The sequence below is a fragment of the Monopterus albus genome, unplaced genomic scaffold (assembly GCF_001952655.1).
Source record: "Monopterus albus unplaced genomic scaffold, M_albus_1.0 scaffold29.1, whole genome shotgun sequence".
Taxonomy (NCBI): Eukaryota; Metazoa; Chordata; class Actinopteri; order Synbranchiformes; family Synbranchidae; genus Monopterus; species Monopterus albus.
In genome coordinates, this window is record NW_018127909.1 from 2,646,293 (window position 1) to 2,660,151 (window position 13,859).

The window sequence follows — 13,859 nt, forward strand, 5'->3', positions numbered from 1 at the left end:
AGGAGCTGGAGGAAGTGTCTGGAGAGAGGGAAGTCTGGGCGTCTTTGCTTAGACTGCTGCCCCCACGACCCGGTCCCGGATAAGCGGAGGAAAATGGATGGATGGATGGATGGATGTTTATCACCATAATGTATTAATTGGCTTATAAAGACACTGTTTATGTGTTAAGGGTGGGCAAATCAATCCCGATAGTACTGATACTAGTGACACAAAGTTTTGGTTATAATCCCATCAGTTAGTTCGATACCAAAAGCAGCCCCCCCCCACTGAGAGTTTTCGGACACCTACCAGCTGTTAATGTACTAAAACTAGGCTATGTCTCAATCTCTTCTAGAAATTGGACAGCTGCTCATTTTATTCCCCACTGGAACAATGAATCCCCACAGCAGTGCCACAGTATTTTGTTAATACTATCCACCACCTACACCTTCTATATGGGACTTGAAACAAATGCACCCTTTGAGGTTAGACTGCATTCAGAGTTTCAAAGGTGTGAAAAAAAATGCAGCTCTCCCCTGTCATTTCTATGGGGGATTGCGGTCACTGTAGCCAGCACTGCTACCGCAGGGGGCTCTTGTTATGGTTAGTCCCCCTCACCAGGAGGGTAAGGGAGAACTGGTTGGACTCAAGATTGCCGACCCAGGTGCTAGTAAAAAAAAGGGGTTTAATGGTGGGAAATGCACAGTAACAAAACAACGTATCATAGTCCATGTACAGAAACCAGCAAAGTAGGGCAGAGATGGGGGAGGAGACCAGGACGACCAGGGGAGTAGACAGGCTAACGGCAGGAACCCGGAGAGGAGGAGGATCAGAACGGACAGGTGAATAGAACGACTAACCAGGAGGATTGGCGAACGAAAAAGGATATCCACAGCACAGGAACTGTCAGCAGGGAATGTCCACAGACGTATAACACAAAACAAATAACCAATGTACAAAATGTGATCCACAGCACAGGAACTGTCAGTGTGGAAAACAAAATGATGTATAACACAAAACAATTTACCAAGGTGCAAAATGTGATCCACAGCATGGGAACTATCAGCCATACCACGGAAATAGGTCTGTTACGGGGTGTGTGAGTTGGGTAAGGTAAGTAACGTAATGCTCCGGCGAAGACAGAGCGTCTGCCAGAGGTATAAATAAGGAGGCAGGTAATCAGCGGGATGCACCCCAGCTGTACGCACCGACAAACGAGTTGCTAATTACCGAATGCATCACAGCTGAGGTGCAGATCCCGCAGGTCGAGAGAACAGAGGAGAGAAAGGCAGAAGAGAGGCAGGTCGCGCTGAGCGAACCTGACAGCTCTGGCAAAATAAAGTAACCCTAAGCTGTGAAAAGTTTTGATCTGGTTCAACTGTGACATCAAAGGTGCTGTGTTGACCAATCACGCACGGAGTGATCGGAATGTGGACGGCCACGGGAAGAAGTCTCATTTCTTTACCTTGTTAGCATGAGCATTCACTGCTTTCAGTGTTGAATTTGGGCCACCGTTAATGTACCATAATGACGAGGCATGCGTTTTCATTAGTACTGGATGTTAAACAGTGTTTTTTATCTTTTAGTACTGACACACTGGTGGTAGAATTGGTGCTAAGGTAGAGCAGGCAGCATGGCTTACCAAAACACGATGGAAGCTCCCAGGTTGGAAACTTGATTGATGCCACTCACACCGACTCGTCACAATGTGGCCGTATCGTACCTGCATATAATACTCCCCCTGGAACCCCCTGTGTTAAAACTTAGCAGGGAGCTGCATTTTTACCAATTCAGTGCCCACTTAAGCTAACAGACTGTAAACACGACAGTAGCCACTTTCACGGAACACAGCGTGAATCAGAGTACTGTACATTTTACACGTCTGATTCCGTGCCACTGCGTGTGGGATGTGAACTGTTGTGCCTCTACTGTAAATCTAACCAGCACAGAATCCAATATCTCAGAGTGATCGGCTGGACACCGGTCATTTGCGAACTCAGCCAATTAATCTGTGCATGTCTGTTGCTAACTGCAGCATGGACTACTGTGCATTTCTCTGAGTTTGGTAATGCCGAAAGAGTGGAATGTCTCAAGTCTTTAATGGACTTTTATGAAATTACATACAAGTATTCATGCCCCCTCTAAATGATTTGTAGTAACTTTGGTGAATAACATATTTGGGATCAAATTTTAAATTAGTTCCACACAGTGCTTGCCACTAGGTGCTCCAAATTTTACCTGAGATAGAAATGTACTATTGGCAGCACGGTGGGTAGCGCCGTTACCTCACAGTGAAAAGGTTCTGGGTTCGCGACCTTTCTGTGCAGAGTTTGCATGTTCTCCCTGTGCTTGTGTGGGTTCTCTCCAGGTACTCCGGCTTCCTCCCACTGTCCAAAGACATACGGCTTAGGTTGATTGGTGTCTCTAAATTGGCCGTAGGAGTGAATGTGTGTGTGTGTGTGTGGTTCTTCGTCTGCGTTTTGGCCCTGCGATGGACCAGCGACCTGTCCAGGGTATACCCCGCCTTTCGCCCGATGCCGGCTGGGATTGGCTCCAGCCCCCCAACGACCCCATTTGGGACTAAGCAATATAGAAAATGAGAGAGAGAGAGTAATGTACTAAAATAACTTGTATCTGCTCTGTTTACTGCACCATAAAGCATCAGGTAAACTGTCAGAGGAGACGTGTTCTGAAGTGACCTCCCTGTTCTTAAATTCACACATTGATGTCCACTCACACATATGCACATACTTTACAGTACAAGCATGGGCCTAGTTTATACTGTGTGGCCGATCAAGCCATTCATTTAAATTTTATGTATTTATTTATTATTCCCTTACTTAGCTTTGCAATTAATTTTTGGCCATGGTCCAGTCTGGTCTCATCCCAGCACTCTTCCACCTCTTATCTCTGCCTCTGTATCACTTGCTATTATCTGGTTTCATCCCCTATCTCATCCCCATCTCCATGTTTCAATTTCCTCAAGCAATTTGCATCAGGGGGGCAGGGGGGGGCTAATTTAGCAGATCAATAGGCCATCAAACAGTCTTTAAGTGTGACACATACACAGACCTCCTGTCTCAAGTTCCCCCTCTAACTAATAGCTTCATTGTTTACTTTACAGTGTGCTGTGTCATGTAGTTTTGGTCTCTGGTTGCCCTCTGGTGCATCGGGACATCCCCGGGGAATCCATACACTGGCTTTTCATAGCTGACTGATGGCAGAGAGCACCTGCAAATACTGCTTCAACATGTTGTTTTAGACTGTGTCTCATTTTGAGCTGAGTGTTGTGGATGATTGAGAATGTTTTTGCAACTTAGAAACAAATATACTCTATCTTTCAAATACATTTTTGGCTTATAACACCACACATGGAACATCTATACAAACTCCTCCGTGTGAAATCTTACCAGGGCAGTCTGTGCTTTTATCTCACAGAAACATGTTTGGTGACGTCTCTAATATCGTTTTTGACGATGACCTTTGTCAGATGACTAGGAGAGGTCAACAGAGGTTAAAGTAATGTGCGAGCTGAGCGAGCCCCCCCTGATTCTAGTCATGCAGAAAGAGCTCCCACAGAGTAATTTGCACACACATTCCCATTTGCTGTCCACCCAACAGGAACAGCACTCCATTGCTCCCAACCAGCCAGACCCAAGCTATAGGGAGGCACAGACCCATGAGGAAAGATAAATTTGATTCATAGTTTTTTCCAACACAAACACACACTTATCATCTGGTTCTCAGAGATCCCTCCTTGCTCCTCTCTCTCTCTCTTTGTTACACACTCTCTTCTTTAGTCCTTTCATTCAGTCATAATCGCACACAGTCGGTGCACAGACTACTGTGATAAGCTATGACAAGGCAAGAGGTGGGAGGCAAGCAAAGTAAGAATGGCAGAGGGAGGGAGTGACAACATGAAAAGAGCACAGTGGTAGGAACAGTTAGCACTTATGATGAGCATTGAAGTGAACTGTCTGACTTGTTTATGTCTGACTTGTACTTATTGGTTAGAATAAGGTGTTATGTTAATGACCTTATTCTCTGCAGTCCAGAGGTCCAGCATTGGTGCCTTTAAGTTAAAATGGCCTTCAATTTATGCCTCCATTAAATACAACATGAATGTTAGTAATATACCATTTGACCACACCTTGCATCTTGACAGTCTGCCATCATGTCTGAGTGGGTAGCCGCCAGGGATTGTGGGTACTGAGACGTCTAGCAGCTCTGAAACATGAGACAGGCTGCTGGACATACTACACACACACATTCATGGTCGGCGTCTCTGAATCGCACATGTGAATGCCTCATATTTCTTTCTTCGGTGCAGTGGATTGATGAAGAGCAAACAGCACCCTGGTTTGTATGTAAAATCTTATTTACATCAAAGATTTAGGTCTACATTATTTAAACTGTAAAGGGTAAGTGTTATGGTAAAGAATACTGGGGATCAAAGGCCAGAACCAATAAGGTCAAGTAACTTTCCGCTCAGTTAATGCAGGAAGTGGATATTCATCAGTGGGAAAAAATGCATGACTCATTTTCTGACAATTCACAAAGAATAATTTTAGACACAATTTTGTTTCAAGCCACAAGCTGGATCTAGTTTAGTTTGGTGCTACCAACAGATGCTGCCGCCCAAGTCAAGGATAATAATTTTGTGGCACAAGGGGAGTGAAACGCCTTGCAGGGATCAATAAAATGTCAAATTATTTTTGGCCTTGGGAAAATTATGAGGTTCACTGAGGAGCTTTTCAGATTGTCACAGTGGTTTACAGGATTTTAAAGGCCAGTATTATGAGTCTCTTTAAATATTGAATTACAAGAGCTAAAATCTTTTCACTTCTCAAAAAGAAACAATATTTGACTCTCATTTTGGTGTACCATAATGCATAGTTTTTACCCTGAATGAGCAGCTGATATCCCCAGTTTCACAAAATGTCATGATGTCATTGTTACGCGCTGAGTGTTCCTCTTATTTCTGTTCTCCTGGATGTTCTTTAGTTACACACTCCACAAGGCAGATGATGTGAGAAACAAAGAAACACCATATCCTAAGTGTAGCCCTGTTTCCCTTTTGAGGTTTTGGGAATTACTGTGGTGCATTAATTCACTCTAGAGTGTGGAGTGTTTCCGAAGCACAAAAGCCTAATCTTTTTCTGCAATGAAGTAGAATAACGCCTTTCCTTTATGTACACTTAACAGTTCAGTTATGCTGAGACTGATGATGATGGCCTGTGGCTGTGTTCTGGCAGCAGAGCAGCCACCGTTCAGGAATAGAAATTGAGGATCGGGACACAGATCACACACAGAAACTTAGGAAGGAATGAGCCTCAGCTCCTGTCTGTCCGCCACCTCCTGCATGGATCAATATTTCCCCATGTTTTCGTTTCTCGGGGAGGAACAAAATTAGCCTTCTGATTTTGTGTAGTTCATGTATGAGTAAGTACAATTCAGACACAAAGTGAATGAGCCTCACCTCATGAATATGTCACCACTTCTTGTTGTCTTGTACATGTGGTGACCCTTCAAATAGAATAGTAAAGAATCAGTAATCCAAGTTTTAAATTTCTCAGTGAGATACAACTTTAGGCTGAAATCATAATGATCATCTGGTATACCATAATGTGCTTCTTATATCCTTACTATAGCTGTTGTCTCATCAGTTGCAGATAAATATTTTGAGCTTGATATCATTGTCTACTGTTTGTTCCCTGAAACCAATCAGTTTATATGTCTCTGTTCCTTTTAATGATAATATCCAACTGACAGTAATGGATTTAGGCAACATTGAATTATGCATGTTTTATACCATTTATACCCACAATTGGCACATCAGTACGTGCCTAGTTATTGAGGCCTGAGTTTTGGTAGGAATAATGTATGCAGGTTTTATACCATTTATAACCACAATTGGCACATCAGTATGTGCCTAGTTACTGAGGCCTGAGTTTTGGTAGGAATAATGAGTATGAGCCTCCAAACTATTTAGGCCGGCTGAATAAGAACACATGGTGTCATGTAAAACAGGTTTGCATCAACAGCTTTTACCGAGATAGGATGTTTTAGGTTTTTGCTTTGATTTCATATTTTGTCTTTTTTTTAATGTTCGTGTTCAGTTATTGTCTTCTCATACTCTTATTTTAACAAAGATACTCTGATAATGGACTGTTTGGATTAATAAACTTACTGAACCACTGTGTCCCTGTTCACTGCAGTTTCACATGATAATGACCCAGTAATTTCCAAAACCCAAAGTTCACCTCAACATGCTGAATCAGTTCTGTAATAATACTTATTGAATGAAGATGTTTTAATTACAGGGTAATGAGCCTTTAGACAAAGGTGGAGTAAAATAACAATAGTAGGATACTCAGGAAAAAATAGGCATGCGTGAAACACAATAAAAATGTTACATTCATTTAAATACATAGATAATTTTAGTAATTCAAATTCATTATGATACTGGAAATGCATGCAAATAGGCTATAGTAATTTCTTTGGTGGCTGCTGGAAATGTTATTAAAAGCATAAAAATAATGCCATGTAAACAATAAAAAGAAATGACAGACGCTCTTTAGGCCTCCCTCAGGCTATCATTAGTTTAGGCTGCTCTTTTCTAAATAAAACGGATATGTGTAACTAGCAGGTTTAGTGGCAGACCTACAAAACCCTTAATTCCGAAAAATAAATAATATCGAATCAGCTAATTTTTTTGATATGTAACTACTTCGCTGTCGTACTTTCAGTGTTCGTGAACAGCTGAGGCCGCAGGTCGGGCCCCACCCTCTAAATGCTTTGAACTTGGCAACGCACCACCAGAAAGTGTCTCTTTCACGTGGAAAATTCTAAAACCATCATACATCCCCGTCATACAGGCTGAAGTACTTGCTGGCGTTTGAGAAGCAGAGATAAGGCGTGCTACTCCCCGGGTACACCACGGGGAGAGGAACGGGCAGCAGGCACCTCCCCAGCAGGTTGCTGTCTTTGTACATGGCCGGGAGCTGCCCCACCACCACCACCGGCTTTCCAGTCTCGGGGAAATCGCTAACGGGTCCTTCGATGTCGGTGGAAATTTGCCGTTTCAGTTTATTCCTGCGGTTTTGAAACCAAATTTTCACTTGGGTTTCCGTGAGCTGCAGGGAACTGGCGAGACAGGCGCGCTCTGCGCTGCTCAGATAACGTTTCATGTCGAAGGTAGACTCCAACTGGAAAATCTGTCTCTTGGAGAAAATAGTGCGCGTTTTCTTTTTCGTCATCATTTTGCTCTTCTTGACCGGACAGGCTCCTTTGCGGGGTTCCGTGGGCGCGATGGCGGAGCCGCTGTCGTCGCAGCTGCTGTCCCCGCTCTCAAAGCGCACCTCCTCCGCCTTTCTCGGATCTCTGTGGCTGCTGATGACCGATTCCGTTGCTCCGCTGCAGTCTGTGATCAACTCTAAAACAAAAGTACACTTCGTTTAACCCGCTGTGTTTAAGTCTCCGTGTCATCACACTCAACTGAAACTGCAGTATTATTTGATAAGAGTCGTGCCTAATTGTGAATACGGGTGACATACGGTACACAGACTGCAGCTCTTACCGCTTTCGAGAACCCTGCTACCCGCGCCCAGACTCTGCTGGGCTCCGTGCTCCTTGTGGTGACTCTGGAACTCGTCTTTATGCGTCACCATGATCGTGTCATCCTGCAGCCCGGTGGGGAGACATCTGTCATTGTTGGCCCCGCTTGTCTTGAGGTTGAGAATGTTGTCAATAGTGAATTTCAAAGAGGCAGCGGGTCGACATGGTGCGTCCACTTTGTTCATATTCTCCAAGGCCTTATTCCTCTTTGTTTCTTCCTTTTTTTCCCTGTTTTACTTCTGCTCTGCTCGCCTTTAAGTTGAAACTGGGGCGTTAATCTCTCCACTAACGGCTCGATGCTCCACGCACCATAGTAGCAACCACTGAGTAGACACTGCTAGGCTGGCGATGCTCTGCCTGCACCGTTTCTGCGCACAGCGGATGGAGCGCGCTTCGTCCTCGCTGATTGGTCCAGAGCAGCGTGCAGTTCGGGCCAATAACAGCGAGGAGAAGGGAGGGGGTAGTGTTGTGTCTTCTCTCTCCTCCTCTCTCCTCCACTCCTCTCTGACGTTCCCTCATCCTCCTGCATTTTCTGCAAGGAGAGCCGAGGTCCAGAGGCCTGCCGGGGTCCCCCAGGAAAATTGTTGAATTTCACGGTTATTTCACACTGTGCAATGTGTGCACTGTGAGACCATGCGCACTTGATTACGCACTGGTGTATATCCTGAACTCTGTCTTTCTGCAGGATCGGCCTGCCAATTGCTTAATTCAGGTCAGATTTGCGTGTCCCGAATTTGAAAAACGTTTTTGCCCCTGAAGTTATTATTATGACATTGCATTGTGCGCGTATCACTGTGTTTTGCATAATTCTCAAATATATTATTTTTAAAAAGCTATTTTCTTTATGGAGGTATTTGTTGTATTTCAAGGCGTAGATAAGTTCTCATTTAAAGGCAGTGCGAAATGTCAAAATGCAGCTTTAAATCAGTCTTAGGTTTTTGTTGATTTGAACCCTTCTTTTGCTATTTACTGTTTTCTTTACGTTTGGGGGCATACATGCTTTTGGAGAAAAGCTGAAGTTCATAATCAACACAGTTATTCGTGGCGTTTTGACTTTATCCGTGCTTTTTGCCTCAGACCTATAGATTTTTTTATTTAGAACTCAAGGACACAGACTTGGCAGTAAGAACGAAACAGGTTGACGTGAATTTCTGCATGTTCGGGTTATTGTTGAATATTTTTGTTTGTCATTGGGGGAAAGTCCTTTCATAGATAACCTTATGAAATGCTCTGCTCGTTGGACGTCGAAACAGAAGACAGGGGATCCTTCTTACACAGTCCTACTTGCAGCAGAAACTTCGCCAAGTGTATAAAGTTTAACTTTGTCCATCTCTGAAAAGGCAGTTGTCTGTTCTAGGCCTTGTTCTTTGGCTTGTCAGAGAACATCTGTTTTCACTTTGTTACCCTGCACATATACGATTAACAGCAGCGTAGGCGTTTATAGAACAGAAACAGATTGTTTTGTGCTCGTTTTTTATTTATCTATTATGTGAAAAAGTGACAAAGTTGAAAAAATCCGTGGCTTTAAATATAGAGTTAAGTTTGCAAAAATATGTGTGTATTCAAACATATACAGTACATGAACACCGGCCTCCATTGTCTCTATGCTGTGACAGGAGCAGACTCTTGAACACAAATATGAGTCATCTCGCCATAATCAGCGGCTGCTGATACAGTCCACAGTTTTATGTGTTATCACACGAGTCGGTGAGTGTGTGTTTGATGGTGTTCACACCAAGCCGGTCATCTGTGACCTTAACATGCTCATGGAGTGAGCAAACGAGGACAGAGAGCTGACAGAGGTGGAGAAGCCAGCAACGGGCGGAGAAACAGGATGTCTGTTCAAGTTGAAGCCCAGTGTTGCAGTGAGTGCGGGTCCCTCGTGATACAGGATCGGGACCCTAACAATCCGCTGGGTTGAATTTGGGATATGAGCAGCTTCTAGATCCACCGACAGCTGTCTCTTCCATTTATTCCTCCTGTTCTGAAACCAGATTTTGACCTGCGTCTCTGTCAGGTGGAGAGACGCTGCCAGCCCCGCTCGCTCCGAGCTGCTCAGATACCGTTTCACATCGAAAGTGGACTCCAGCTGAAACACCTGACTGCGACTGAACACGGTCCGGGTCTTCTTCTTCCGGTGGGAGTTCGGGTCGGACGCCGCCTCTTGCATCGGCCGGGTTTCAAAAGTGTACTGCGCATCCTCGTTTTCGTCTGTGAGGTTGCGCTCGCCTGGTTTCCGTTCCGTCTCCTCGCTGGTCTCCGTTATTGTGTCGGACACTGCGGGTGAATCTCTGTCGCTGGTACATATGGAGCAGCAGTACTCCTCTGAACTTGTGTTGTCTCTTGGACCTGAAAGGAGAAAGACAAATAACTAGAGTTACACCAATAAATATTAGCGAAATATTCTATTTTCTCTGTCAAGCTTTGTTGTATTTTTTTATTCTATTTTACACATTGAAACGTCCCCCATCTGCATCATGAATGAATAAATCTGACACCAGAAAAAAGAAATACAAATGCACCACAAGAAAATGTAAGTTTGTTTTCACTTACGTTAAAACGTGAATTCTAAATTAACTTGGATTTAGTTCATGCACTAAACTTGAGGTGCACATGGGCAAAGTTGAGACGTTTTGAGTGAATTGCTGGACATATAATCCCTCTTAGGAAGTTAAGACTGTAATTCATAGATACCAGGCTTGAATTGCTGGACATATAATCCCTTTTAAGACTGTAATTCATAGATACCAGGCTACTACAGGAAACCCAGCAAGATTTTAGCAGCGTTTAACTGAATATATCATGATTCACTGTGGGCATTGACATTGGCCAAGGGGCTTTCATTACTTGTGAACACAGCGATTGTGATACTGGACGTTTATATACACGCCAAAGGGAGGGGCATTTTGTTTTCATATAAAGGTGCGTGTGAGTGGCGCCAGTGGCAAGGGATGTGCGTAAAAGTGCATGTTGACGTGTAGTGCCCCTGCGCGTCTCGTTTTGGGTTGGATGGTGGGTATTTATGCTGAATCTGCAGAGTATACCCGTCTTAGTGACAAGTATGAAGTATCCGTAGATAGCGCTTTGGCTCACAGACATCAAACATTAAGTCTGTGTTTTACAGATTTTGTACCTGAGTCTGTTGATTAACAGATTAGACGAATGGTAAATTAACTTGCATTAGAAATCACGTCACGTTAGCGTTTAAGGAGTTTGGAAACCGCTGTAAAAACCAGGTTGGGAAAACAGAGCACAGCACTGGGATCCTCGACTCACCTAATTAAAAAGTAGCATTATTGTGCTCACACATGAGACCATAAGCAAAAATGCTCTGTTGCTGTTCCTTTTAAAGAGTCTATTGGCTTGATGCTCCGTGCAATTTGCAATTTGCCTAATTTTGTATCGGTGAGTATAAATGACCCATTCATTTAAAAAATGCTAAACATGCACCAGTCTATTTCACCTCTTCTAACAGTACCGGTAATATCTGCAACGCACTGTCTGTGCGTTCTCTGTATTTTGTTGCACACAGCTTAATTTTAGAGCATGACGTTCTCGTCACGCGTAAAAGCTGTACTCACTGTGCGGTTCAAAAGCTCTGAAGTTCTCAGCACCCCCGCGGTACCACTGCAACAGCGGCTCTCTGTATGGGAACGGAGCTGTGGAACTGGAGCCATGGGACGCTGGAGCGCTTGTGTCGGCGAAATGTGCGTTTGGGACTTTCCCAGTGGAGACCGTCTCCACTTTCCCTTGACTATCGCCCGACATCGACTCCTGCCCATTCCGTCCCTTGCCGAGTATGTTCTCGATAAAAAAGGATGACACCCTCGATGAAGTGGGAGTCGGGCTGTCCGCAAGCTTATCCTGCATGTTTTCCATATGTCACGGTGCTTTTACGGAAAAACCGAGCGAAGCCTGACCCGAATGCGCATTAAGACAGCCGAAAGGCCAGTCAAACATTTCAGGCGTCGCTGCTTTTGCGCTGTGATCGGATGAGTCAATGCAGTGACGGGACGGGTATGTCCTCGGTGTCACCGGGAGGAGGGGGAGACCGAGAGCAGTACAGTGAAAAATGTTTTAAACGAGCCGAGGCCATATAGCGATTGGACGAGCACAAGAGCAAATAGGGGTTTCCAAGGGAAGGAGAATTACTGTAAGCAGTCTCTGCGTCAGCCGCCGCTGCTGCGTGCGTGCGAGTGTGTCTTTACGTGCAGGCCCGTCCCCTCGAGGCCAAGCAACCAAGTACAGCACTCTTTATTTGGGTCAATTAGAGTGCAAATAAAAATAAAGCTCCACTAGGGCAGCAGCCTGGGACTCCACTCTGTCTCGGTCTGCTCTGACATAGAAAACGCTTACAGTCTGCCATTAACTAGCAGAGACACTATAGAGCCTGTTATTGTAAGGATGCATGTATACCATTATAAAAACCTGCTTGTATTATAAGCCTGTAGAATGGGTTTGGGTACCCTTTGACGGGATCTGGAGGATGCTGATGTTTCCATTTTCAGTTCATAAAATAATTCGGTTGTGATTCACAGTGGCGTGATGTTCTTGATCACAGCTGTCAAAGGTTAGCAACACTTTCTCTGACAGCTCAAGCACTTGACAATAGGCTTATTGTGCACCGTGTGATTTTAATTAATTAATTATATGCGTTCTCCTTGATCCACTGACATGTTCAGGCCCATTGGTCAGTACAGGTTCTCTAATAAACAGGAGCCGCTGATGCCTGCAAAGTGAATATCAAACTGTTGTTTTATTGTCATGTTGTTTTTATCTTTTTATGATAAATTAATAACTGTAAACTCACCATCGCAATGTGACTTAGAACATCAGGCCTTTGGTTCTTGGGAAATCTTCCCACAAGGTAGCGAATAACATTCTTGAAAACTCGACTGGTCCATAAGACCCCATCTTAAAGTTACTGACTCTTCAGTTTGTTCTGCTGCTGAGCTAAGAGCGAGTCTTCATCATTAGGAGTAGCCCTTATAACTTACTGTGCAAGCAAAAGTTAACTGGTTAAGGTAGATGCCACTGAATGCAGCCCTCATCGCGCGGATTAAGATAAGATTATCATTACTAGATCATCTGAAACATTTCAATGAGTGCTGGCGGGCGTCTTTACCCTTTCCGTTGAAATGGCAAGACATCTGAGCCTTTTCCTTCCCTTCACTTCAGTGGAGTCAGCAGGCTGACCTTTAATCTCCCCCCCTCCTCCCTCCCTCCGTTCCTAAGGCTAGACTTACCCTTTGACAGAGGATCAGCGGTTCAACACTCCGCGCAGACACAGTAACATAAGCCGCATGTTGAAGAGCTGAGTCTTGCACCTGTCTTGTAATGTTCTGCTCAGTACAGAGACTTGATATTGCGTCTGGTGATGAACCTTTTTAATTTGTTCTGTGTCTCCTCGTCTTCCCCGCATAAGAGCACCAGCCATAGCACTTGCTGAGGAGTTTAAGGCTCAGCTCCTGCCTGGGATTTTTTGCAAAGAAAAATATTAGGCCTACATTTATTATTTGTTTTCTGTAATTGCCATTTAATACTGGAGGAAATAACTTGTCTTCATGCTTTTATAGGCCTGTGCCTACATTCACTACAAATATCACATCACAACAAACCTCACAAATGTGAAGAAAGGACAATAAGAACAGAAAGTATATAGTAGACGTTTAATGTTAGCCAAATGACAAATGTTCTTTGAGGCTGTGTTTTAGGATAATCACAAATAATTTCAAAATAAGAGCGTAATTGCAGGCAATCTTGAAAAAAAATATCCTTATGGTATATTCCGCCAAAATCTCTTTTGGTTTGTTTAATTCCATGAAAGCACATTGTTTTGTGTTTCCATAGGACTTGTTGCGAGAGTTGTCTGTTCTCTCTTTCTCTCTAGCAGAATAAAAAAATCTATTGTCATCGCAATTAAACTAAATCGCAGGGTGTGCGTGCTCGGTGCGTACATTGGGTGAGCGCAAAGGAGAGTTACTGCTGTAAATTGTATAAATATTCTCTGGACTGGTGTAACTCTTGGGTTTATCTAGAGCTTTTGTTGTTTTTTTCTTGCGCCAACAGCGCAATTTTCTACTGCATTTCTATCACCATTATGTCATCATTTAATCCTCCGCTTGTTTTAATGGCGTTTTTATAAATGAGGTTGCGTGTGTCAAAGTCTTCATCATATCAGGCTTGTCTGTGTTCACCGGGCTGTCTGAATGATGTGGCACCCCGGTCAGCCCGCCTGCTCTGTGGACCGACAGCTCAGACCC

At 43.9% G+C, this 13,859-nt stretch overlaps 1 protein-coding gene and 1 long non-coding RNA gene across 3 annotated transcripts in view; one reads left to right on the forward strand and one right to left on the reverse strand.

Moving 5' to 3' along the window:
* Positions 1-13,859, forward strand: part of LOC109957840 (uncharacterized) — a 71,049-nt gene that overhangs the window by 36,947 nt on the left and 20,243 nt on the right. The window lies entirely within an intron of this gene.
* On the reverse strand, positions 6,326-7,966 carry hmx4 (H6 family homeobox 4). The gene is made up of 2 exons (XM_020596018.1): positions 7,559-7,966; positions 6,326-7,414 (listed from the first exon to the last, which is right to left on the reverse strand). Exons 1-2 carry the CDS (start codon positions 7,779-7,781, stop codon positions 6,837-6,839), a joined length of 801 nt encoding a protein of 266 aa, XP_020451674.1. The 5' UTR covers positions 7,782-7,966; the 3' UTR covers positions 6,326-6,836.